Source organism: Chenopodium album, chromosome 10 (genome assembly GCF_948465745.1).
Source record: "Chenopodium album chromosome 10, dcCheAlbu1.1, whole genome shotgun sequence".
NCBI lineage: Eukaryota > Viridiplantae > Streptophyta > Magnoliopsida > Caryophyllales > Amaranthaceae > Chenopodium > Chenopodium album.
Genome location: NC_137843.1, coordinates 4,443,553 through 4,471,450, shown reverse-complemented (window position 1 = coordinate 4,471,450; position 27,898 = coordinate 4,443,553). Strand labels below are relative to the sequence as shown.

At 36.7% G+C, this 27,898-nt stretch overlaps 2 protein-coding genes and 1 long non-coding RNA gene across 3 annotated transcripts; all 3 read left to right on the top strand.

The window, feature by feature from the left end:
• Window positions 1–1,944: 1,944 nt before the first annotated feature.
• LOC145562976 (KH domain-containing protein HEN4-like) lies at window positions 1,945–5,925 on the top strand. Its single transcript, XM_081623389.1, has 4 exons — window positions 1,945–2,436; window positions 3,627–3,914; window positions 4,639–4,878; window positions 5,578–5,925. The coding sequence occupies exons 1-4, from the start codon at window positions 2,233–2,235 to the stop codon at window positions 5,923–5,925; spliced, it is 1,080 nt and encodes a 359-aa protein (XP_081479515.1). The 5' UTR covers window positions 1,945–2,232.
• Window positions 5,926–5,936: 11 nt separating this feature from the next.
• LOC145563220 (uncharacterized) lies at window positions 5,937–7,610 on the top strand. The gene is made up of 3 exons (XR_014094514.1): window positions 5,937–5,979; window positions 6,416–6,527; window positions 7,183–7,610. It is a non-coding gene; the product is annotated as an uncharacterized LOC145563220 (long non-coding RNA).
• A 1,926-nt stretch (window positions 7,611–9,536) lies between these two features.
• On the top strand, window positions 9,537–12,392 carry LOC145562975 (KH domain-containing protein HEN4-like). Its single transcript, XM_081623388.1, has 4 exons — window positions 9,537–10,040; window positions 11,148–11,513; window positions 12,059–12,301; window positions 12,360–12,392. Exons 1-4 carry the CDS (start codon window positions 9,537–9,539, stop codon window positions 12,390–12,392), a joined length of 1,146 nt encoding a protein of 381 aa, XP_081479514.1.
• Window positions 12,393–27,898: the final 15,506 nt, after the last annotated feature.

Genomic DNA, 27,898 nt, shown 5'->3' with positions numbered 1-27,898 from the left:
ATATAAAATAAATCAATATATTTACGAATAAATGAAAAACTATTGCGAAATTGATAAAAAATATATATATATCTTTTTTGAAATTTATCTTTTCTTATATTTTTTTGGATTTCTTATACTGGTAGTATTGATTTAATAAATTTATCTTTTTCAATATTTTTACTTTATTTTTTTTCATTAAAATAATTTAATTCGTGGATTATAATTTACGTGGCATTAAAATTTAAATATATCAAATCTAATTCGTTACTTTTATTGGCGATATAATTTTTTAATTCAAAAATAAAATACAAATTTTTTTTCTCCGTCCCCAAAACTTCAACCCTTTTGGGTTGATTTTGCGGTTATTAAGAAAATCAAATAAAAATAAATAAAATCATTTTGGAAAGATAAATTTACATGGAGTTTGTAAAAAAGTAGAGAGAGAAAGTATTTAAAAAATACATGAAATAAAATAAATTGAAAGCTAATTTTGCACAAATATTGTTGTAAATTGGTGGATATTTTAATGCAAATGAGTCGATCATTTTGGGACTAAAATTAGGCCAAAATGATCGAAGTTTCGGGGACGGATAGAATATTTCTTATGTGGCGCACCGAATGTTCTAAAAAAATGTCTACTTTATTTATATATATTAGATTAGATTATAAGTGTATAATATTGATGACAAATATCCTCTTAGAAACACCAAATAAGTCAAAATTTTAACGGGCTAAATTCAATTTTAGGATTTTTTGAAATTAAATTTAAGGACTAGTCTTTCATCATTTTGATATGATTTTTCTTAATGGAACATTAGGTACGAGGAATATCATTAAGGATCATAAAAAAAATTGAGATAATGATAGAGAAATTGTAGGCGAGAATGTGAGATAAGATCAAAAATGGAGTTTCCTCTTGTTTTATTTGATTAGAATTTGATTAGGATAAGTAAAGAAAATTACTTAACTGTCCTTACTTATTCTTATCTTTATCCTCTCTCCTCTTCCTTCTTTTCCATTAAGGATATAAAATGTGAAATTTAGAATAGAAAGTTAATAATTTGGCATGATTATTATTCATTAAAAAAAAGTATTTATACAAGATATATTCACTTAATAATATGTGGAAAATAATTCACCCACATATTTTCAGATATTGAATTTTTTCTCATATCTCTAAAACTTTAAAACTTTTACACATGTACCAGCTGTACCACATCCTTAATTCCTTATTATAATTTTGGAGGGATAGTGTGTGTGTGTGTTTTTTTTAATCCATATCCCCACTATTATCCCCATCTATCTAAAATAACAAAGTTATTTTCAATCCCTTCCCTTTATTAAACAAGCTGTATAGTCAACTAGTCAAGCGATAGGAATTCCATTTTTCTATAACTACGAGAACTTAATAGAAATTCTCAAATAAGGAAATTAAAATGGCTTTAGACGTATAAAATGTAACTAACACGATTTAATTCCTTAAAATCGTTATTATTCGAAAATGACATTACCAAGGAATCAAATATAAAAACTTTTACTCATTTCTACTGTATTTTGAAAAAAGACTATTATCTGCCGTTAAAGTAACAAATGATCTAAATAGGGAAGAAAATTCGAAAATGACATTACCTAGAATCAAATATAGAAACTTTTACTCGTTTCTATTTCTAAAAAAGACTATCATTCGCAAAAAGGGGGCAAAGTATCATCGGACCCTTCCTCTCACTTTCCTTGAATTCCACAATGTCCCCAAACCAAATTTTGGTATCACAATACTCGAGGGGTATAATTGTCATCTACCGTCCTCGTATTTAAACAAAGAGGCATTAAAACGCGCGCTCTCTCTCTCTCCTCAGTTCTCACTCCCTCCACCTTCATACTCCGTAGTTCATAACATTATAATCAAATCCCTTAGAATTATTCTGACAAATTTCTGTAATGTCCAACACCAAAAATTCTAAACCTACTCACTTCTACAAACCCACAATTTCGCCGGAAAACATCGAATTCCGGCTACTATGCCCTACACGTGTCTCCGGCGGCGTCATCGGTCACGCCGGTGGTATCATCAAGAACCTCGAACGAGAAACCTCCGCCAAAATCCGCTTCGACGACGTCGTTTCATCGTCCTGTAAAGAGCGACTCATCCATGTTATTGGGGGAAGTACCGTTAATCGGAAGGTGCGGGTTGCTAACTTGGAGGTGCCGGTTTCGGCGGCTTAAGAGGGTTTGATTAGGGTTTTTGACCGGATGCTGGAGGTGGGTCTACCGGAGGTTGATGGTGGGAAGGTGACGTGTCAGTTACTGGTGGGACCTGGGTTGGTTGGAGCTGTAATGGGTGCTGGAGGGAAAAGGATTGAGAAGACGGCCAAGGAGAATGGTGTGAAAATCTCCATTTTTCCGCCTAATGAGTTGATTCTACCTTGTGCTGGTTTTAATGATGAATTGATTGAGGTAATTTAGAGTTTTTCTCTTTGAATTGTAATAATTTATAGCAATTTTGACGTTTTTTGAATAATAAACTGTTTGGGATTGATCATGATTCTGCAATTTTTGTAAATTTGTGTTTGGAGGGAGATGTTTGAGTTCGGGTCATTTTCTTGATGATACTTTTCGAGTTCGGGCTGAACAATGCTGGTTCATGGCAGAATGATTTTGAATTCGGGTTCGACTCGACTAATTAGGGGGATTTTAGAATGTCTTTTGTATATAACTATGAAATACATGATTATTTGAGTGTGTTGTGTGTATACATGAGTAAGACCTATTTGGGTTAACAAAAAGAGTTAAATTAAGGGCCTGTTCTAATTTACTGAAAACAACTGAACTGATTGGGGCTGAACTGAATAGAGCTGAAATGAATTATTTACGTGAGAAGGAAATTAGGAACTGAAGTAATTGGAGCTAAACTGAACAAAACAGAACATAAATTAAGGTGAACAGAACAGGCCATAACTGGGCATATTTGTGAACATTTGGTTGGAATGCATGCCAGTTTCATAATTCGTATTACGTACAATATAGACAAATAGGAAATTTGGGGCCACATTCTTGATGTGTAATTACATTTTCTTGCAAATTCTACTGTAAGTATACAATCAATTATCATAAATATAGTCAACAACCATTCTAACCAAATATGCCACTTGATTTGTAGCTTTCATGAGGTAAACTTGGAATTTCTCCTTGTCAAATAGCAAATTACTAACCATTTGGAGTACTAATTTATAGCCAAATCCAACAACAGTGGAAGTCTGACCAAGACCATGTTAAACTTTACAATAGTAACTGTCTAATAACTAAAGGTATTTTGTGTCGAAAAACCCTAACAATCTTCTTTGCTTTTCTTAAACAATAAATATGTTGATTCTTGAGTCTACCAACAGGTTATTTGGTTTCAAATAAGATCATGTTGTGGGTCACATAATATTATCCAAAACCACAATATTTGGTTTGGGTTGGGTCGGGTCGATTTTTGACAAGTTATAGATTATGAGTCTCCGACTTAAATTTTTGTGAAGGGCACTTAATTTTATATGAAATATGATGAATCCTTAGCTAGTTGAGTTGGGAAATGTGACAGTTATAGAGGAGATGAATATTTATAACCAGATTGTATCACCTGTGATTTTTCTTCACTGTAGATTAGTGGTGGTAGCCTAGCTGTAAAGAAAGCTCTGTTAGCTGTTTCGAGATATATTCAACAGAGGACTTTCCAAATCACAGAAGCTAATGGAGCACCTGCAGTGAATGAAAGAGATGTAGCAGAAGTGGTTTTCAAATTACTTTGTACATGGGGGGCAGCTGGTGCTGTGATAGGCTTCAAAGGGAGAAGAGTGAAAGCTCTCGAGGAGGAAACTGGGGCTTCTATACTGCTTTCTGCTCCTGATGATAACAGAGTTGAGCGTGTCATCACTATTTCTGCTTATGAGGTGTGACTTTTTGCTTTCTTCCTTTTTGGAGGAATTTACATACCATGAATTGAGATTTCTAAAATTTTAAATCATGTTTTAAACCCTCTTGACTTGTTAAGTATTTTGTGGCCTTTGATTTGTTGTCCATATAACATGAAGTCATTCCTAGTTTGATCTTGCTAATTATTTGATCTTGATTGAGTGACATTGAGAAAATTAATGCCTAAGAACTTTAATTTGATCAATCCATTGTATGTTGAGTTGGTGACCACACTACACATGTTTGTGCAGCATAAATCATGAAATGAATCCTATATTCTCATCCATGTACACTCTCTCTCGCAAGTCTCATTTAATACATAATCACCTGCAAATACAAGCTAATTTTTTAATCCATCTGATTCAAGCTCACACATTTACTCCCGCAATTCTGAACGCTAGCACATGCATGTATGCACCAATATAGTATTTCTGCAGTAGTCAATGCAAATTAAGTTCATTTTTCCTTCGCCAAGAGAAAAGATGGCGAGTATACGGGATAGTGTAGGCTATCAGGTTATTGGTTGACATGTATCTCTTCCTATATAGGCTATATGTTGGAGCCTTGGAGGATGTCCAAAGTGTTAATTTGAAGGATTTATTTTCTGAATTTTAATGGTTTAGAATTAGAGGAGAAGGTGACTGAGAACTGCTGTTTCATCTGTATTTCTCACTGATACTTTCTTCGTTTCCTCACTTATAGAACAGGAAATCAAAACATTCCTCTGCACAAAATGCTCTTGTTCGTGTATTTAATGGATTAATGTCATCAGGGGAGAATGTATCTGCCAGACTTCTGATCCATCCCAGCCAATCTGGTCACCTAAATGTTTTAGGGGATTCAATCACTTCTTGTATACCGAAAGCAACTGGTGCTACATTGCAAATTTTGGAACAGAATTACACACATGCTGGTGCTTCTGCCGACGATAAAATTATACAGGTGATCTTAGAAGGGTGATTACACTTCTCTGGACTATAATTATTTTTTATAAAAAAAATTTCAGATGTCTATTGCATGGTTCAGCTAATATAATTTGTTTGGTCATTATGATTTCATTGCTAACTGCTAAGATGTAAGAATGCTAAAATGTCTGTCATGTTCTACTAGTTTGTTTGCTTGTAAACTTTACATGCCCCATTCCTAATCAACTCCAATGTGATGGGTATGGATTTGCATACCTGAAATATTTATACGGAGTGCATCAAAAAAAAACCAGGCCTTTTATAGATCCCATGGAAACCTCACATTTTTTTGGGAAGTGAGACTGTGAATACCACTCAGTCATATTCCAAGGGAATGCTAGGTATTTCTTTGTCTACTAGTAGGTGCCTTGTTAGTAGTATGTCCTTCTAAGTCTGGAGAGCTACTCTCTTGTTCTGTAAGGCCCTTGTGGCTAGTCTTTCATGTGAAGATGCGATTGTTTAACCATTTATACCCCAAACTTTTGATCTTATGGTCATCTAGCAATGCTTTCTAAAACTGTTTACCTATGCTATCGATTGTGCTTTTTTAAGTTGAGCTACTTATTCCTGCTTGCTTACGTGCTTTCTGCTGTCTTCTGTTAGTTTTTTTAGGGTATCTTTTTGTTTGCTCGACTAGCTAATCTCGAGGTGATGTGGTTATGGTCACTGCTTGCAGATAGATGGTGAGTATGCTAGTGTGCAAATTGCTCTATTTCAAGTCAGTTGGATGCTGAGAGAGTGTGTTTTTGATGCAATATCAGCCAAGAACAACTCACCTCTTCTTCCACATAAATTATTCAATCTGCCTCAGTGTCTCAACGAAACGGCTGCTATATCAAAGAATATGGAGGACTGTATAGTTACTGAAGAATCTAATGGTTCCGTGCCATCTAAGGTTCTACAATATGAGGTTATAATTGACTATTTTTCGTTCATTATCCTTTATGTTTTCCATTGTCTTTGTATTCTGGGTCTTAAGTGGAGCATGCTTACAGCTGTCCAGTGGACACAGCCGCTCTGCTAGTATAGACCATTCAAGAGATTTAACGACAGTTACTGTTGATTCTGAATATGGCAGGTTAGTCATATATATTGCTACATGCTAGATTAATTGCTTTTATATTTTTGGCAATTGACTGTGATATCCTTTCTGATGATCTAATTGTCCGGGACATCAATAATTGTTTTCAATTTTTCAATTTATTTTGTAACTTGCTTAAAAACTTTCAGTATAGCCTTTTGCTTTGATAATGCTCATGATGATATTAGCTGTTTATTGTGCTAATTTGTGCCGTTCCGATCTTATGGAGACTTTTTTTGTGAGGAGTACTGCATAAAAATACTTCATTAGATGATAACATTGTTCTGAACAAATGTCAACTATAGTTGACACTTCTAGCAGATTCATGGCTTGAAAAAGATTGTTTCTGGACAATGTGTATCAATATATGTTGTTGATGTGATCATAAAGGGAGCCTTTCTCTGTTTGTTTATATATTTGGCTAATTGTGCAGCATCAACAGATCTGTTATTGTGACAAATTCGAAGATGGAGATATCTGTTCGAGCAGATGTGTTTAGTTCTGTTTTTGGAGATGATGGCAGTAATTTATCTCGTATACGAACGGTAATAATTGTCCTATTCTTAATTCTTTTTCTAAATGGGAATGGGCAGTGAATTGTAAGAAGGCAATGGTTGTCTAATGGAATGGGATCCTTAGCTCAGTGCTTGCCTGTTTGGTGCTTCTTTTCACGTGGAAATGCCTTCCAAGAATTTAAGCAACCTATTTTTGGCAATAAATCTCATTTGAATTTTGAGAACTATGGAATCCTTAGCTCACTGCTTGATTGTTTGGTGCTTATTTCACATGGGATTGCCTTCCAAGAGTTTAAGCCACCTATCTTTGACAAAAAAATCTCATTTGGATTGATGCTCAAACTTCTAGTCTCCATTGACTATCACTACCTATGCGTCATTTGTGCATGTTAGTTGATAGAGAGTAATTTTCCTGATGAGATATGTATAGGCTGCTTATGTCGGGCCCTGATCCACCTGGGTGGAAGTGGAATCCTCCCAGAATGTGGGTGTGCTCTGCTTGTCGGTTTGTGTTGGTTGTGATTTACCCTTTTAATTTCCCATAGGATATGACAAATGAAGGTGAACTTAGTTTGGTGACTTGGTTTCCTGTTGGCCATGGTTTATTTAATTGGAAAAATAGGTTCCCTTCATTATTACTGCTGGACAATATTGAGTATTGATATCTTGCATGTCATTGGCTCAGATTTCAGGAGCAAAAGTTGAAGTGCAGGATCATTGCCCGGTGAGTGATCAGAAGGTTTTAATATCCGGGACACCTGATCAGACCTTAGCAGCTCGGAGCCTCCTTCAGGCGTTTATTATGGCTGCTCGATGACTGTCAAAGGCTGTTGCTATCACGCTTGTGCAGATACCCGCTGATCTCTGTAAATAAGATAGGAGTGAATATTCTTTTGCTAAGTGTGTCAATGTAGAAAGCCAGGATATTTTCCACTTGAGGGAGCCAATACAGAGAGTAGCAGAGTACTTCATGTATATTGTTGCAAGTTTACAATTAGAAAGGGGGTGGCCTCTTTATTTAACGGCCCTAATGCTTGCTTTAGAAATTGTTACTCCTACCACTAACCAGTGTTCAATGTAGACTTGTAGCTAATGCTAGCTGGTGAAACTAGATTGTAACCTTATTGACTAATCTTTTCATCGTAAATTATTAGCTTCACTGTTGGCATAAATTTCGATAGAAATAGAAAACATTTGTAAATCAATGAATGGGTGAATATAGGATACAAATTCAAAGGAAAACTAGAGATCTGTGGTTAAAAAAAAAAAAGGCAAAATGATGTTCTTATTATTACATACATCCATATTCCATAACCCAAACTCTGGAACTCTAAAAAATGATCTTACCTTTCAATTTTTTATTTTTTTTTTATTATTTTTTTTTTTAAAAAAAAGAACCTTTCAAAAAAAAAAATTAGTATTTTCAATGTGTATAGCAACTTTACAATTAGTAAGTGTATGTTAAAATTTTAAGTGCACACCGTATGTATTTAAATCTTATTGTAAAACACTCAAATCAATCAATAACTATATACCAAAAGATACACCAGCAATGACACATGTCAGTTTCAGGTGTGTCTTTAGTATTTTTTTAAAAAAAATTATTTAATAGAAAATTTATTTAAGGAAATTATTTGTAAAATTTAATTACTATATAAATAGAAATGATATTTACCTTTTATTTATATTCACATTCAATTAACTAATTAATATGGAAAATAGAATAGCAAAATATAATCTTTGTAGATATTTTTAAAAAAAATCTTCTACTATAAGTTTTTATGTGGCAAGCATAATATCCGTTTCAAGGATACAATTGAGATAGACAAAAGTTAATGACTAAAAACGAGATATTACAATATATGATCACTGATAAGTATATAGGTACATAATTTTTTTGTCAATAACCGTACATGGCACGGGACTTAACCTAGTTTAATACTAGCTTTCACTTTTAACAATACTACCTTTTTTCTCATCTTTTGTGAATTGGTTTAGATTAATAAATTCATTCCTTTTTAATTAAATAAAAAGAAAATTAACCAACCACTTTAGTTTCATAACAAAAATTAAGTTACCCTATTGAAAAAAAAATCATAAATATATGTTACAATTTGCATTTAAAATTTGCCTTGGTTATATATATATAAGCCAAATTTTAGTGCTTTTGGTGGTTAATGTATTACGAGTTGTACACGTTTGTTAAAATTTTAAGCACACGTCTCATACATATAAATCCTATTACTCCATAATCTATTCATATATAAACACATTTGCAATTTTGACAACAAGTTTTCTCTCACATACCGTAAAATTGACATAATTTTGTTTTCCTAAAAATTAAGGCCACAATGTATTCCAATATAAACACGTTTTCACTTCTTACAGCACGTTTTCTCTCACAATCTGCAAAATTGACTCAATTTTGTTTTCCTAAAGATTAAGGCCACAATTTATTCAAATACAAACATGTTTTCACTTCTAACAACACGTTTTCTTTTACCTTTTGCAAAATCGACTCAAATTTGTTTCCCTAAAGATTAAGGTCACAATATTTTCTTTCCTCTTAAATAAAATAAATAAATACGAATGAATAAAACATTTAACCACTTATATAATGATAAAATACTAGTTACCCGGGTCCATGTTTAAATACATCCAAATCTTGAATATTCCGAATTATTCAAATATAAAACATTTTCACTCACCTTCTACATAATAAATTCCGACTCTTTTTCCTTAAAAGCCAATGCCACTACTACATTTATTTTCCGACTGATATACAATTAAACTTTAGTACGAGTACAAGAAAAATAATTTTAAAATGAAGTTATCCCAATGTGAAAAAATAATTTCCAAACCTTAGAATAAGACAAATATCCACAAACCTTTAAAAAAAAAAAAGTTTCCTGTACTCACACTTCCCGCGCATTTTATAGCACGTCCTTAATTTCTGCTGATCACCTATCTTTTCAGTCTCCCAGACATACGCTTCCTTTCATTTCCATACTCTTCTCCACAATTCTGGATTTCAAAACCATGAAAAAAACCCAGAAAAAACCCACCGGAAAACCCGGGAACACCACCCGTAAACCCCACCTCAAACCTCCTCAAGGACATGTGGCATTCCGCCTACTTTCCCCCATACAAGCCGGCAGCGCCGTCATAGGACACGGCGGTGCCATGTCCCAGAAGATTTCACGTGAAACCGGTCTCTCCTTACTTCGCGTGGAAGACCCACTTTCTGGGTGCGACGAGTGTATCGTCAACATCGTCGGACCCGGAAGCTTGGATAAGACTCTCGTTTTGAGGGATGGTAATGGTGCTGGAGGAGAGAGAAAGTTCGAGGTTTCGTCGGCGCAGTTGGCGGTGTTTAGGGTTTGGAAGATTCTGGAAGAGAATACGGCCGAGTGTTGCCGGTTGTTGACGGTGAAGGGAGAAGAGAAGATTAAGTCGTTGGTTGTAATTGTGGGTGCAACTATTAGGGTTTTGCCTTTGGAGGAGCATCCTCTTTGTGCTGATATCTCTGATGATTTGATTCAGGTTTATGTTTTTCTACTTTTTGTTTTATTTGATGTAGAATTAGTGAAATTAGGAATATTTTTATAATCCATGATTAGTATTCTTGTGATCCACGCCTAAATTTTAATTAATTTTGTTCGTTAAATTTTGGTTGATGTAGCTGACCCCATTATTAGGTTTAAGAATTTAAGACTGATAGTGTTGTTATTGCAGAATGATTTATGTTTTCAAGGTATAATTAATCTGATTATTCGTGTTCATTTTTAGAATTGGAAAGTAGGGACTTGGATGTTGGTCCCAATTATCTTCCCCACTTGATATTCCAAAAGTATACAATAAGATAAATACTAGTATAACACTTACTTTTTAACATTTTATGTTATATAATTGACAAATAAAGTTATAAAAAAGTTTACGAGTGTCAATTATTATGGAACAGACAGTAATTTTTTTTTGCAATGAGATGATACAAAGACACTAATGTTAGATTTTTTTCAAAGAAAGGTGATTATAATTTGAACAATTTGTAAAATGATTGTAGAGTTTATTCTAGTTGTTGTGCATCATGTTGATTTGGTTTTGGTTATTTATTTGAACAAATTCATGTATAATATTGGTTGTAGTTGATGATATGTGTAAACTCATATATTGGCAACATTGCTTTGTTGGCAAACACATAGCAAACTATTTTGGGAATCTCTAAATAGAGTGGTTTATATTATGTGGTTGCTGTTTGAAGAGGAGAAAACAATTGTTTTCAGCTCACAAAAGTCATAAAAGTTGCATTCAAACTTCAGTTAGGGACAGAAAATGCTGGCCCATATCAACCTTTAATGGTATCAAGTATCAACATGTCAACTTTGGACCTTCATGGCTAAATAGTTTTGACCATACTTCTATTATAGTTGAGAAGAGAATTATCGATTTTTTAAATGCTTCAAATTTTACCTCAAACCTTGATATGCTTGAGAAACCTCACTTTATTAATTTTTTTTCTTCTTATTTTTATTTTTGTAAAATGTGGTGAACTCGTGTCTATGTGACTGAGCCTGTTTTTTGTTGTGTCCATAAGATCTGGTCATAAGTTCTTTTTTTGACTGATTCTTCAGATGTACTTCTGTGTTACAGATTACAGGTGATTCCTTGGCTACTAGAAAGGCACTGCTTGCTGTTACATACTGTCTTCAAGGAAACAGTTCAAGAGCTATAAGTCAATTTCGTGGTCCAGTTTCCGATGGGGTATCACATGATCTGCATGCACAAAAACATCTAAGCATTGATACAGATGCTGGAGACAGGGGCCAAAGTTGTGTGGTTGCGGGGACCAAAGAAGTGGCTTTCAGGCTGCTTTGCCCCACTTATGCGGCTGATGGTTTGATCGACTGGGGAGGGAGCATAATGAAAGCCCTAAAAAGGGAAACAGGAACTCGTATAGAAGTGTTAGACCCAGTAGTGGGAAGTGATGAGTGTGTTATTATGGTGTCTGCTATGGAGGTTTGTTTATAACATTTTTGATATACACTCTGGTTCCTTCTTGTCCCTTTTAAGTTTTGCATGGTTTTATTATATATACTACTATCCTAGATTTTTAACACTTTAGAATTTGATATTCTACTTGCTCATTATTATCATTTCAGCAACTTGTTTCAATATGCCGAAATGATAAGTTGTACTTGGATTACGCTTAGATAAATCCCCTACTTGCATTTCAAAATATACAAGTATAATGATTAATCTCTTTTAGAGTTCCTTCTTTCATCAAGTCTTGTAGAAATGTAAAATTTGCAAGTAAAGGGTGCGAGGATATTGAGGTAAATCCATCCACGGAGTGTAAATTGCCAAAACTGGGATTTTTTTTTTTCTTTTCAAATCCTCTTATCTTTGCTTCTGCTGTTGTTGTATTACTATTTATTTTTATTTTAGGCCTAAGTAAGTTTACAAGCTATGCATATTCAGCCTTGTGTTTTTGGGTAAGAGACTTGTGTGAGCTTGATCTCTGATAAGCTTCTTGTCTTCTGCATGGCGGCTTGTATTTCTAGAAAAAGGAATGTCAGTATTCCCCAGCCCAAGAAGCTACTCTCCGTGTTTTCACAAGATTAGTGGAAGCTGCCTCAGGATCTGGGCACGCAGGTCAGAATAGAGGAGATTTTGTGACTGCAAAACTCCTGATTTCATGTAGCCAAGTCAATATGTTGGATATGAAAGATACTGCTGGTGCTGAAGTGCAAATATTGGACAGTCAGTGTACTTCTGCTACTTTAGCGGGTAAGAAAATTATACAGGTATGATTATGGGAAAATACCAGTTAATCTTCATGATTGCTGAATTTTGTTAATCTAGGGGCATTTATGGTATTTCAACCTATTACTATGAGGATGCAATGGTAACTTCCGTGTGTTGACTTGGCCAACTATAATGACTAAGCATCCACGTAATATTACTGATTGCTGTTTGGGATTAACGCCATATGACAGCCGTTTGTTAACGTCAAGTCTTCACTGTCAAACACTTAACTCTCTCTCTCCTTTTTATTTTCTCTCTCCTTTGTATTTGGTCAATCATGTGTTTGTTATCACAGGAAACTAGTGAAACTCACCTCCAACTCCAAATCAAGAAATGTTAGAGCACCGACTACCGAGTACCGACTATGTTTTTGCAAAATATTTTAACACTCACGACTTCACTTTTGCAAATTATTGGAACACACAATTACAATGGGACTATACCAATTGGTTAATTGGAGGTGTATGATTATTGAAGACAACGAAGGGGAAATCAACGTGGATTAAGTCATAGTAAGTTGCAAAAGTTATATCCTCAGTTTTAACAATGAATATGGAATAATGCAGTTTCATCTCTGATTTGAACTGTATGTAAATTTTGAAATTGTTGAAAGTTTTTTAAATTTTATTTTTTTTTGGATTTGCATGCGGCTTGATTGGGTATTTTGTAAGGAGCTCTTAAATTTATTTGACCACTATAATATACAATAAGATAATCACCCGGTTCAGCATATCGAACTGGCTTGATTGATTTTTTGTAAGGAGCTTTTTTTTTTTTTGTCTTGTTTTTATGGGTTGCTCTAAGAATGGTGGATTAGTTTTTATGGGGTGGATCCGTGGATGATTGATTATTTTGGGATTTTGTTACTGGTTGAATAGGTGTGGTAAAATTAATTTTGTTTTAAGTTTTAGTCTTATACAGTACTCCGTACTATTAATGTAATTTGTTTGTATATTGCCGTGTTCAAGCGAAAAATAACGAGGTTGGTTTTTCTCTTAAATTCGCCTAATTTTCTTCGTTCAATCTATCCGATGCATTTCCTTTTTTTAATAACTTGCTTTTCTTATTAATTTGTTTTTAATTATGTATACTTAAATTTCAAATTTTTTACAGTGTGTAGTTTTAATGATTAATTCTTTGATTTTTATAATACCAGATCTGATCCAAGGACATCTCAAATGAAGAGACCAAATATGGAGTACTCAAGTCATACTGTAATTATAATTGTAAATATGCAATAAGGGTCTGTTCTCATTGACTGAACTTATTAGAGTTGAACTGAACCGAAATAATATTTTATAAGAAAAAGAAATTAGGAGCTGAACTGAACTGAACTGAAAATAAACGTATGAGAACAGGCCCTAAGTGTATACATTTATTGTTGGGATTTCAAAGAGTTGATTTTGTTGATATACTCGTATTAGTTATTTATACTTTTTTTAGTTTGAAATTACCATTTTTCCGCCATAGGAATGAAGCGTATAAATTCAAATTTCAAAATTAAAATAAGAACAACATGATAATATCAAAGTAGATTTTTAAACAAAAAAACAAGGGTTTTTCTACACAGTAACCCTGTTTTTTTTTTCACTTTTCTACGTTGTGCCCCAACATATGACTTTTTACACGGTAACCCCATTATACCTTTTGTTTCCATACGGTAACCTTGCCGTTAAAAAATTCCGTTAGTGGGGCCCACTCTCCATTTATTAATATTATTTTTATCGAATTGGTATTCCGTCAAAGGTTTCGGAGGCTATTTTGGCTCTTAAGGATCCAAATTGAGCTTAGATTTGGCAAAAAAATAACGTAGATGCCTCGTTTTGCTTATTAAGAAATGTCTCGATTTACGTGTTGATATTTTAACACACAAAACGAGACATTTACGTTATTTTTTTGTCAAATCTGAGCTCAATTTGGTCCCTTAAGGACCAAAATAGCCCCTGAAACTTTTAACGGAATACCAATTCGATAAAAATAATATTAATAAATGGAGGGTGGGCCCCACTAACGGAGTTTTTTAACGGCAGGATATATAACGGCAAGGTTACCGTATGGAAACAAAAAGTATATTGGGGTTACCGTGTAGAAAGTCATATATGTTGGGGCACAACGTAGAAAAGTGAAAAAAACAAGGTCACTATATAGAAAAACCCAAAAAACAAATAGGACACCAGTTGTAAGACATAAGAGGTTAAACATATTCTACCATTTCAAATAAAAGGTCCCTTTCCCTTAACAAATATTTCGTTCGTTTTTTTAATACTTGCTCCATTTCTCCATGTGCGGAGTTTTAGAAGAAATTAGATAAAGGCTCTGTTTGGTAAACAGCTTATTTGAGCAAAATTAACTTGTTTGACCAATATTAACATATTGACTATTAAATAAGCTAATTTAAGGTGTTTGGTGAGAAGCTTATTTAAAGAGGTTATTCCAATAAATAAGCTCTTTTTGAAAAAGCTCCTTTTATGAGCTTTTTCAATTAACTATTCATTAATTTATGGTGAAATGACACTTATACCCCATTTAATTTAAATTCTTACCTAAACTACCTACCCTACAATTAGCTTATTAGTCATTTTACATACTCAAATAACTTCAAGTTATCAGTTATTTACCAAACACTATTATACAATCAACTACTAAAACAAGTTAGTCAAATCAGTTAATACAATAAGCTAGTCCAAATCAGCTAATATAATCAACTTCAGCTTTCAGCTTTAAGCTATTCACCAAGCACGACCAAAGTAATAAAATATAGAGCTAGTAGGGAAATTGACAGAATTAAAAATTGTGAAAAACAAAAGTATTGGAAGAATAAGAGGAGAGAGAGTATTATTTTGGGTCAACTAGGTGTTACAAAAAATGACTATTTATCACCTTGATCGGGTGATTATCACATCATTGTAAAATGACTTTTTTCTTACCGTTTTGCATTTACCATCGTCTTTGCAGCGATTTATCATCGTTAATTCATTGGCAACTTAATTATTAGAAGTATTAAGATTGTTTATTTTAAATTAGCATCTAAATCGTGATTAATAATGCAAGATTTTCACATTTTAGTAATGTTTGAATTTACAACTAAAATAATCTATAATAAGATCGCTCTAATAAGTTAAAGTATGTTCAGATAAGGGTTTGTTCAATTCACCTTATTTTATCTTATTTCATGACTATAAGTTCTGATAATTATTCCATTCAAAAAAAAAAAAAAAAGTTCTGATAATTATTATATAATTTTAGATAAGTTTATACAAATTCAGATTAATAGTTTAGATAAATTCAAATTAGTTCAAATAAATTTAGATAAGTTTAGATAAATTAAGATACATTTAGAAGTTTATATAATTTTTGGAAACCTCTTATAATGTACGGAGGGTCACACTTACGTTAGTGTTTTAAAAAGATTTGGAGGTGAGTTTTTTTTTTTTTTTTTTTTTTTTTTCTTTTTTTCTTTTTTTGGGCCAAAAGCTACATTTAATATTATATCAATATCCTCTCATGGTCTTCACTAAATCCAACTAATAAAATTTAAAGATAGATAAAGAAATGTAATATGGCTACTGTCAGTCTTTCCAAAATCTTATGAAAGCTAGGTATTTTTTTCTTTTTTTAAAAAAAAAATTTTATATTACATTTGTTTCATATTATGTGTCACGTTTATTAAAGTGGTCGTTATCTTATGCATTAAGTGCAACAACAACCAATTGATTGTTGGTGCAATGGTGATTGAGACTACACTTGGTAAGGAGGAGTGGAGGACCCGTGTTCGATCCCCCCGCAACAACGATTTGGAGGGGAATGAAACCTAATCACCCAAAACTGATCATCGAATCCGGATTAGTCCAAAGGGTGAATTGGATGAAACACCCAAAAAAATTATAAGTCTTTGGTCGGTTCATCCACATTCAGTTCAAATCACAAAATTTGATATGAATACTATAATCTAATTTATACAGTAGACTTTAACCATGAGTAAATTTTAGGACATTTTGTAAAAAACTACCTTATAAAATACTTTTTTTGCGACAAACTACCTAATAAAAAAAATGTTGTAAGAAACTACCTTATAAAAGGGTAATGTTGTAAGAGACTACCATTGATCGGAAAGTCACCGTTGACTTTCAAATTCCGGCGTTGACCACATCACGTGCCAATCACGTGACTTTTAATTCACTTTTTTCCTCCTTTTTTCTTAATTGGCACGTGACATGATCAACGCCGGAAAATAAAAGTCAATGATGATTTTTCGACCAAGGGTAATCTTTTACAACATTTATTCTTTTATAAGGTAGTTTCTTACAACATTTTTTTATTAGGTAGTTTCTCGCAAAAAAATTTCTTTTTAAGGTAGTTTTTCACAAAATGTCCTAAATTTTAATGAATTTAATTCGGCCTCTGGTTTTAGAAACTTGTAACACTTTCTTAAGTTAAATTCATAATACTTGCAAGTTGCAACACACCATATTTGAACTTTTTTTTTGTTAAGTCATAAATTTTTCTTATTTAAAACTCATGACCCACATACTATTATCAATCAGTTAACCATATTTTAAATCATATGAGGTGCATTTTTCTTATATACGGTAAAAATGTGTATGTTACAACAATTGAAAACAAAAAAAGTACAAGTATATATTTTAAATAGTAAATTTAATTTTTACAGTAATAAAAAAGCATAAAACATTTACGTAAGATATTCGAATTTAACGAACACACAATATTCATGTTTAATATTTTATACGAAGTATTTATTAATCAAATTCAAATAAATAGAAATGATAGCAATATTTCTATATTTTTGTGTTTTAGATTCAATTTAAGGGTCAAATTCCACGAAATGGACTAATATTACGTCACTTGCAAATGAATGGTCTATAAACCACAAACCACCAACTACCAACATTAAATGCAGCATAACTTTCATCTTCCACTGTCAAGCTAGTAACAACCCCATTAAGTAACAACAGCGCCGTTTACAAACAATATGCCAACGTGTATCGTGACTCGCCTGCTGACTGAACTTTCTCTATTCCAAGATTCTGACATGGCAGGAAAGATTGACAAAATTGTTAATCATGAAGATTAACTGGGCAGCCCCCTATGATTATCTGTCTGTGAAGGATGATGCCTATGCTGTGTCATTTTCATTCTGATTGTTCATCTTGGGTGATCAACATCATCTGTTTCACACATGGTCAAGTTCTCTTTTGCCATTATATACATGATCTTTGCGAATGCTGCTGAAAGATCTCTTCTGTTACCAGTAATTTTTCGATAATATGTAACATGCTCACCGTGTCCCCCATATACGACATAAATAGCTGTCCCTAAGCTACTGACAATTTTTATTTGAACCATAAATCGTGTTAATTATCGTCCCTATCCTGGGCGCACTTCTATAGCAAAGTAGCAAATAGGGGAATACTCTTTGCATACCAAGGCAAAATTTATTAGTCTTATATCCTATATCTTTTTTGTTTTTCGTGCTTCTTATTAATGCACATACTTGATCACTTTTTTTTTTTTTTTTTTTTTTTTTTTTTTCCTATTTACGAGTTAAGTATTAAGAAGGTGAGTTTCCTAGCATCAGTTTCTTCTGTTAAATTCAATAATTATGATATTACGCTTTTAAAGCATATAGATTATGATATATGCACTGCATATGCCTTGTCGACATATATAATTCCCTAAGATTGAACACAATACCTTTTTGTAGATGGTGAATATTCTGATGTGCATACTTGTGTGCTTCAAGTCACATGGACGCTGAGGGAAAGCATATTTTCCGCCAGACCTCTTCTACCACACACACTTTATGGTCGGTCTCCACATGTACAGGCAACAACTACCTTGTCAAGTGAAATGGATAGCCTTGCAATTTCTCATGATACAGACATTTCTTCATCATCCATGGTTCTGTCATCAGAAGTAAAATCTCATTACTATTATATTTGTCATCTATCATTATTCATTATGTTGCAGTTAAACTTAAGTATTTAGGTGGTTGTTGATTGCAGTGTTCTTCTTGACATTCTCAGACTACATTAAAGAAAATTCAAGGTGATTTTATGGCATCTTGCAGCTCAGAATTTGGCAGGTCAGTAGTGTATGGATCTCATCAATATAGCTCTTTCTTGTAAATCATGTAAATCACTAGTCTTAAGGGTAGTTGAAAGACTTTGGAATGTTAAGGAAATTATTATCTTCCTTTTTCTTTCTAAGTGTTTTGGTATAGTTTCAATCAATCAAAGCCTTAATCCTATAATTGGGGTCGGCTATATGAACCAAAAGTGATTATTCCGTACAGTCATCCACAAAAATCTTCCTCCTCCATCCCTTACGATCGAATACCTCATTTTCATGCAAATCCATATGCTTCATATCCTTCCTAACTCTTCCCAACCAAGTCATTTTCGGTCTCCTTCTCCCTTGTTTAACCTCTCCATAGTCCCACTCTTTCACTCTTTGTACCGGTGCACCCTCGAGTCTCCGTCTTACACGCTCGAACCAATGCAAATGATTTTCTATTAGTTTGTCTGCAATGCCTGCGACACCCATTTTCTTGCGAATAACCTCATTTTTTATTTTATCTCTTAGTGTGTTCCTATACATCCATCTTGGGATGCGCATTTCGTAACATCCATCCTTTTAATGTGCTTCTTCTTAGAAGCCCAACATTCTGTACCATAGAGCAGCAACACAGATCTTTTGGTAGTACTACATAATTTCCCCTTAACAGCAAAGGAATGCTTTGGTCACATAACACTATTGTGGCCGCTCTCCATTTAAGCCACCTTGACTTAATCATGTGGGCCACATCTTGATCAAGGTCACCATTTTTTTGGATGATCGACCCAAGATATTTAAATCATTCACTCACGGTCAAATCCTTTTCGTCCAAGTTCACTACATCATCACTTGTTCTCTTATGTATACCAAAGCAGCATATCAAATATTCAGTTTTGCTCCGACTTAGCTTAAACCCTCTAGATTCCAACCTTTGCCTCCATTGCTCCAATTTGGCATCAACCCTATTTTTAGTTTCATCCACCAAAACGATATCATCCGCAAACACCATGGAACCTCATCTTGAATTGGCCTTGTTTCTTCATCTAGAATCGTTGCAAAATGAAAAGGGCTTAATGCAGACCCTTGATGCAATCCAATTGTAATAGGAAAATCTTTTGTCAACCCTCCATATGTCCTTACATTTGTTGACACATCCCAATACATATTCTTAACCAGGTCCACGTACCTTCGTGGAATACCTTTCTTCAACATTGCCCACCAAAGAACCTCTCTTGGCACCTTGGCATATGCCTTCTCTAAATCAATAAAAACCATATGGAGAATCCTTCTTTATTTTTAGCCTGTACACTGTTGCATCCTTGCACAGGCACTGGTGACAGTACTACAACCGTCTCCTTGCAGTCCCACCACCATTGCAAATGTCACAACTAGCACCACCACCTCACACTTCCTCCACTTATACCATCATTTGCATCCTATCCATTTCAGACCAGGATCCTTATTGATTGCCATCTTCTTCCCTACCACCACCACTGTGTAACCCCTGCACCACCTAAAATAGTCACTCCAACCCGACTTTTCATTGCATTTCTCATTAATTAAAAGCATGGTCACCATCACCTCTTTCATCCATTCCAGCCAGTAATCAAAACACCAACTCAATGAAAAATATGAGATCTGTAAGTGTAATATAAATTTATCAGCTAACTACTCTCCTCCTAAACACTTGTACTGCATGAAATATTCATGAAATATAACTATTTGTATAAATCAAGTTTGTACCATTTTTGTCAAAAGGAGGCCAAACTTGCAATGATGGAGGTGGAAACTACAGGCGATGGAGGATGAAGGTTATGATCGGTGGTGGCATATAGGAGAAAGGGAGGCAGCGGCAGAGGAAGTATTTTTTTGCATCTGATGTGATTTGATCTTTTCATCTGTTGTATAACCTGATAAGCAGATACATATGAATCTTATATGTTTTGCTGAAATTAGCTTTTAACTAGTTAAATAAGCTGAACTGAACAAAAAAATATTTGAAGGGTTTTTATCTCCTTTTCTTTGCCAGTGCTTGAAACAACAGTCACATCTGTCATTATCACTATTTTTTTTTATCCTAACACACTCTTGCTTGTGTGAGTCAATTAGATCCGTGTATTCTTGATTGATGCCTTAGTTTACTTAAGTGACTGTATATATATGAGTTGTACTAAATGCTGTTACTGGATGATGCAATGCACTCACCCTCACCACCAATCACAATCACTTATAGCAGGAGACAAAGACAAAAGCAGCCACAGCAAGAGGGAACACAGCAGCAGGGGACGGTTCACCACATTGCTCCTCTTCAAGCAGCAACGGCTCTTTAGTGCAGAGCAGGACTTTGGCTTATTAGCCCTCATGTGAGCAATTTAGCAAGAAGACAAGAAAAGTAGCTAGAGCAATTAAGGCATTAGGCCAATGAGAAGAAGGGAATGAGTAGTATAAATATTGTAAGCCTTAGATGGCATAACTTTCCTGAAATTGTATGAGGAAACCTTGGAGAGTAATGGCCTAAAGCCATTGAACGCTTTACGCTTTTGCAAATTAATCAAATCATCCAACCTTTCACTTAATTTTCTGTCTAAAATTACTTAGAGTATTCCACTTGGTATCAGAGCCGCCATGCCGCCCACTCCGTTGACAGTGACACCGGAGCTGGAAGAGAAGGTGGAGGAAATGTTCGAAAAGCTAGGTGACGGGGAGAACTCCTTGCAACAGACCTTGAAGAAGCAGCAGGAGGACGCCATTGATAAGGTAAGGCAAACGATGGACGGCAGGGTAGACCGATTCCGGCAAGACATCACTCAACAGATTAGCATGACGACGAGCAGGCAGGACAAGGTCCTTGACGAAATACGAGGCGCCCTCAAGGCCCTAGGCAAACAACCAGCCCAGAACACAGGTATGAACGAGGAAGTGGAGCAGCCACAAAATCTGGGAGGTTTCAACGGCTCGCCGCACGTTAGCGGTGGGTATAATGAACCACCAGCAGGCGCCGGAGGACTGAGCGGGCTGAGAATCGGGAATTGGGAACTGGGAACTGGGAACAGAGTTCCAACCACCTCACAACCCACGTCACAACGGCTACACTGACGAACCTCCCTACAACCACAACCACGACAACCGCTGGAAATTCCGAAAGCTTGACTTACCCACGTTTGATGGGTCTGATCCAGATGGGTGGATCCTACGAGGAGAACAATATTTCCAGTTTTATAGGTTGACCGAGGCGGAGAAGCTTCAGGCTGCAGTGGTGGCGATGGAGGGTGACGCTCTGCGGTGGCACCAATGGGAATCTCGACGGCGACCGGTGATTAACTGGGATGACATGAAATTAAGGGTTCTCACACAATTCCGGCCTGTTAACGCCGGGACCCTTCACGAGCAATGGCTTGCTGTGACGCAAACCACCACCGTGGTGGACTATCGGCGGGTCTTCATCGAAAAGGCTGCACCTCTACCAGGTATTCCCGAAAGTTTGTTGAAGGCCCAATTTATCAATGGTTTGAAGGATGAAGTGAAGGCTGAGATCCGTATGTTAAACCCGCTGAGTTTGGAGGATGCCATGGATCTGGCGGTGCGGGTTGAGGAGCGAAACCGGGTCGCCGGGCTTAAGAAAACAGGTGGGGTGTTTAATAGACATGGACCCTACTCTTACTTTAACAAAAGCCCGGCTACTACTATCTTAGGAACTGGGTCAGCCCAAACCATACCTCACAACCCAACTTACAACACCATAAACACTCAACCTTATAACCCAGCCAAAACCCAAACACAAAACAACCCAACACCCACCCAGCACATCCCAAAGTTCAATTGCTTCAGTGAATCACCCCGCAACGTCTAACTTCAACAGAGTAAGTTCCAGCCGTCGATTTAATGGTGAGGTCCGAAGGTTGACGGAAAGGGAAATTCAAGATAAAAAGGCGAAGGGCTTGTGTTTCCGGTGTTACGGTCGTTGGACGGGGCCTACTCACGTGTGTCCGGCCAAGCAACTTAGTGTTTTGTTGGTGGAGGAAGAGGAGTATGACAATCCAGGGGAGTTAGCAATTATGGAGAACGTGGGAGGTGAAGAAGAGGAGGAAATGCCGACATTCATATCCATGAACTCAATTGTGGGCCTATCCAACCCCAAAACCATGCGGCTCCACGGCACAATCAATGGGCAAACCGTGATAGTGATGATCGATCCCGGCGCCACGCATAATTTCATAGCCCAACAAGCTGTGAAAACACTTGGGTTAACTATATCGGGAGACACCCCTTTTGGTGTTTCATTGGGCAATGGAGAGAACATTAAGGGAAGGAGGGGGCAATGTAAGGGAGTGCGCTTGAATCTACAAGAAGGAGTGGAATTGGAGGAGGACTTCCTACCCCTTCAATTAGGCAACTCGGATGTGATATTGGGAATTCAATGGTTGGAAAAACTTGGGGTTGTGCTTACAAATTGGAAGCTCCAAGAGATGACATTCACGCTCGACAATCGGTCGGTGACAATACGAGGTGATCCGAGTCTAGCTCGAACGGGAATTACCTTGAAGGCTATGATCAAGACCTTGAGAAAGGAGAGTGGAGGACTACTTGTTGAGTTGAACCGAATTCAGGGCACGAAGGAAGAAGGGAGAGCAGAAGAGGTTCCTGAATTTTTGGCAGGGGTAATACATGAGTATAAAGGGGTATTTGAGGCTCCTAAAGGGCTGCCACCTACTAGAAATCATGAGCACTCAATTATACTTAAGGAAGGCACTAATCCCGTGAGCGTCCGACCATATCGATATCCTCAATTCCAAAAGGATGAGATCGAGAAATTAATTGGAGAGATGTTAGAAGCCGGGATTATCAAACCTTCAACTAGCCTTTTTTCGAGCCCGGTTCTTTTGGTGAAAAAGAAGGATGGGTCTTGGCGTTTTTGTGTGGACTATCGTGCTCTAAACAAAGAAACCGTGCCCGATAAATATCCCATTCCCGTGATTGATGAGCTCCTTGATGAATTGAATGGGGCACAAGTGTTCTCCAAGCTTGATCTTAAAGCCGGGTACCACCAAATTTTAGTGAAGCCGGAGGATACACACAAGACGGCTTTTTGAACCCACGAGGGCCACTACGAGTTCCTTGTGATGCCGTTTGGACTCACAAACGCTCCGGCCACCTTCCAATCGCTCATGAATGAGGTATTTCGTCCTCACTTGCGCAAATTTGTCCTTGTATTTTTTGATGATATATTGATTTATAGTGCTAACAAGGATGATCATATTATGCATTTGAGGATTGTTTTAGCCACGCTTGAGAAACATACTTTATTTGCAAATATGAAAAAATGTGAATTTGGTAAGGAGATAGTGGCATATTTGGGCCACGTAATATCCAAAGAGGGGGTTTCGGTGGATTAGGACAAAGTTAGGTCCATGTTAGCTTGGCCCACTCCTAAATCCTTGAGAGATTTAAGGGGATTCCTTGGGCTTACAGGATACTACCGCAAGTTCATCAAAAATTACGCCCAAATTGCTTATCCCCTCACTGATCAACTAAGGAAGGATAATTTTGGGTGGACCTCCATGGCCGACACCACCTTTCAGCAGCTCAAAGAAGCGATGACATCAGCGCCGGTTTTAATCATGACGAATTTCCAGAAAACCTTCATAGTCGAATCCGATGCCTCTGGATTTGGGCTCGGTGCAGTTTTAATGCAAGAGGGGCGACCCGTGGCTTATTTTAGTAAGGTGCTTGGTCCCGGAGGAAGGAGTAAGTCGATTTACGAGAAGGAATTAATGGCCGTGTGCTTAGCGGTGCAAAAGTGGAAGCACTACTTGCTTGGGAGGAGATTTGTAGTGAGGAGTGATCAGCAAAGCCTCAAATATATCACACAACAAAGAGAAATCGGCATGGAGTATAAAAAATGGGTGCGGAAGTTGATTGGCTTTGATTTTGATCTCCAATATAAACCGGGGGTCACTAATAGGGTGGCCAACGCACTTTCGAGGAGGGGAGAAGAAGAGCAGAGAAAGAATTGGGGGCGCTGCTGTCCACGCAAGGAGTGGATTGGGGTATTTTGAAGCAAGAAATTGAGAGGGATAAGGAGTTACAACACTTGAGGAAGGCCGTGGAAAAAGGGGAAGCCATGGTTGGATACACAATTGAGCACCAGCAATTATGTTACAAAGGGCGCGTGGTGATTCCTCGCCATTCGAGTGTCAGGGCTGCCCTGTTCAAGGCATACCACGACTCTCCGGAGGGGGGGTCATACTGGAGAAACCAAGACTTATTTGAGGCTAGGAGCGGAGTGGTTCTGGAGCGGTATGAGGAAAGATGTGTCGGAGTATACGCGGCAGTGTATGGTGTGTCAGAGAAACAAGATGTCGCAACAGTCCTCGGCCGGATTATTACAACCCTTACCCGTGCCGGAGCGGATTTGGGAGGATGTGACGATGGACTTTATTGAAGGCCTTCCTCGCTCCAAAGGAATTGACACAATTCTTGTGGTAGTAGATAGACTGTCAAAATATGCTCACTTTATAGGGCTTAAACACCCCTTTACCGCGTATGGAGTTGCTGAAATTTTTGTAAGGGAAGTGGTGCGGTTGCACGGAGTTCCGGGAAGCATTATCACCGACAGGGATCGAATCTTTGTGAGTATATTTTGGAAGGAATTGTTTCGTTTACAAGGGACCGATTTGAAGAGAAGCACCTTGTACCACCCACAAACGGATGGCCAATCCGAGGTGGTCAACAAAAGACTCGAAACTTATTTACGTTGTTTCGCTAGTGAGCAACCCAAATCGTGGGCAAGGTGGTTGCCCTGGGCAGAGTACTCGTATAACACCACCCCACACTCTTCCACCCTTTGCACACCCTTCAAGGCGGTGTATGGCAGAGAGCCACCACGCTTGATCAGGGTGGGAGTTGGACAGACCCCAGTAGATACGGTTGAGGAGGTGCTGCGGGAAAGGGATATCATGTTAGATGAGTTGAAGTTCAATTTGCTTCGTGCTCAGCAAATCATGAAGAAGAATGCAGATCTTAAGAGAAGGGAAGTGGAATTTTCAGTGGCCTCAAACTTCAGCCGTATCGGCAAAAGTCATTGGCAAGGCGCCCCTTTGAGAAGCTGGCTGCCAGGTTCTATGGCCCTTTTGAGGTCATTCAGCGCGTGGGTAAAGTGGCATACAAGTTGAGGCTGCCAGATCAGTGCAAGCTACATCCGGTTTTTCATGTTTCGCAACTCAAGCAAGTGGTGGGGGATAGTTATCACGCTCCTACGATTCCAGACCAGATAACACCAGAGCTGGAGCTCGTGGTAGTGCCTGAAGCGGTTCTGGAGACACGGGCAAAGGCAGGGCAGGGGACGGATATTGAGGTCCTTATTAAGTGGCACGGGGTGCCTGATTTTGAGTCTACCTGGGAAGACCCTGCAGCTATCAATGCCGCCTTTCCTGACTTCCACCTTGCGGACAAGGTGGCTGTTTTAGGGGGGGGGGGTGTTGCAATGCACTCACCCTCACCACCAATCACAATCACTTACAGCAGGAGACAAAGACAAAAGCAGCCACAGCAAGAGGGAACACAGCAGCAGGGGACGGCTCACCACACTGCTCCTCTTCAAGCAGCAACGGCTCTTTAGTGCAGAGCAGGACTTTGGCTTATTAGCCCTCATGTGAGCAATTTAGCAAGAAGATAAGAAAAGTAGCTAGAGCAATTAAGGCATTAGGCCAATGAGAAGAAGGGAAGGAGTAGTATAAATATTGTAAGCCTTAGATGGCATAACTATCCAGAAATTGTATGGGGAAACCTTGGAGAGTAATGGCCTAAAGCCATTGAACGCTGTACGCTTTTGCAAATTAATCAAATCATCCAACCTTTCACTTAATTTTCTGTCTAAAATTACTTAGAGTATTCCAGATGATTTGATGGTAGCAACTGTCTGAAGTGGGCTTTTGGGTGATGTGATTAAACAAAATGCTAGTATTTTCTGAATGAAGAAATTGTGATTGTGTTGGTTTATCTGTTAATGATGTGATATTCATAATGTAAACAGCCATATTGGATATTTACAAACTACTACTCTGTATTGTATTATCTTGATTTTTTCTGTGCGTTTAAATAAGTGGCAAGGGTATGGAAATTGCAAGTATATATATTGAGCAAAAATTTTGTTTCTCAATTTCCTTTTTTAATGCTTTTGAGCTACTTGCTTGTGCAGTGGGGACGAGTGTTCTGTCATCAGAAATACGGAAGTCGAAATTGTGGTTCCTGCTCATGAATTTGGTCTTGTGTATGGTGAAGGTAGTGCTAATCTGTCTCGTCTGAGACAGGTAATCAGCCTATATCTAGACTCTTACTTTCATTGGGGGTGTGTGGTGCAGTGGAATTTGGGAAGGGTGATTTAAACAAAATAGTATCTTGAGGTGATTAGCTAGGATGCTGTATTTCTGCATTATGCATTTTGCTTTATGTCAAATTTATGTCAAAAGATAGCTGCTTGGAGTCTAAACTTTAACTGTTATTAGACCTTCAGTAACTATCGCAAAGATTTCTGGTCACTACCTCTTCGTATCTACACTTTTAAGTGCTTTTGGAATATGTACCTTCTTAAAAATCTTGTTTTTAAAATCCTTTTGATGACTCGTGCTGTCTGATCCTTTCTGACATCTGTTTCCCAAGAATCACTTAAGGTCTGGGATCTACAATTCTACATGAAGGACAAATTGGCACTATTCTAGTGACCTGCATAAGTTTCATATAATTAGCTCTCAACTGCATTACTGCTGTGCTTTTCCGTTTGTCGTCCCACGAAAATGTTCATAATTACTTCTATATATGTTTTTGCTTTTGTTGGCGTAGTAGTGTAGTTCTACATTAGTGCTAAGCTGATGCTTACTTGCATTGATCAGAAACTATCATATTGACCTAATTGTTATTTGGACTAGATTTCAGGTGCAACTGTCATTGTTCATGATCCTTCTCCTGGAACCGATGGTAAGGTTATCATATGCGGGACCCCTAATCAAACCCTGGCAGCAAAGAGCATGCTTTATGGCTTTATAATGAGCAACCGTGATTGTGTGATCATTAAGTAATAGGCCTTTCATGCTTGTTACAAAATCTACAATATTTTGTGTATGTAATGTAGATAGTTTGCATGTCTCCTGTATATGTTAGCAGCGAAGTGATTCGGAAGTTGCTAGTCAAATTTTCGTAGTATAAGAGGGAATGGGATGCTTGCTTAAACAATCAAGGCGTCAGGGGCGTTTAGTTGTACACTATGATCTCTAGGTGAAAGCAACGTAAAATTTGGTTAGTTAGGAAACTATGCAAGAATATTGATGTTAGGAAACACATTCTATTAAACTATGTAAGTTTGAACAACAAATCAAGATTTTAAACTATGAAGCTATGCTGGTTTTATCAATCATCAATAACTATATACTAAAAGACACGTTGATAATAACTTACAAAAATGACTTGACAAATCTTTCTACAATTTTTTTTTTTTTTTTGAAGTTTTCTGAAAAAAAAAAAAAAAA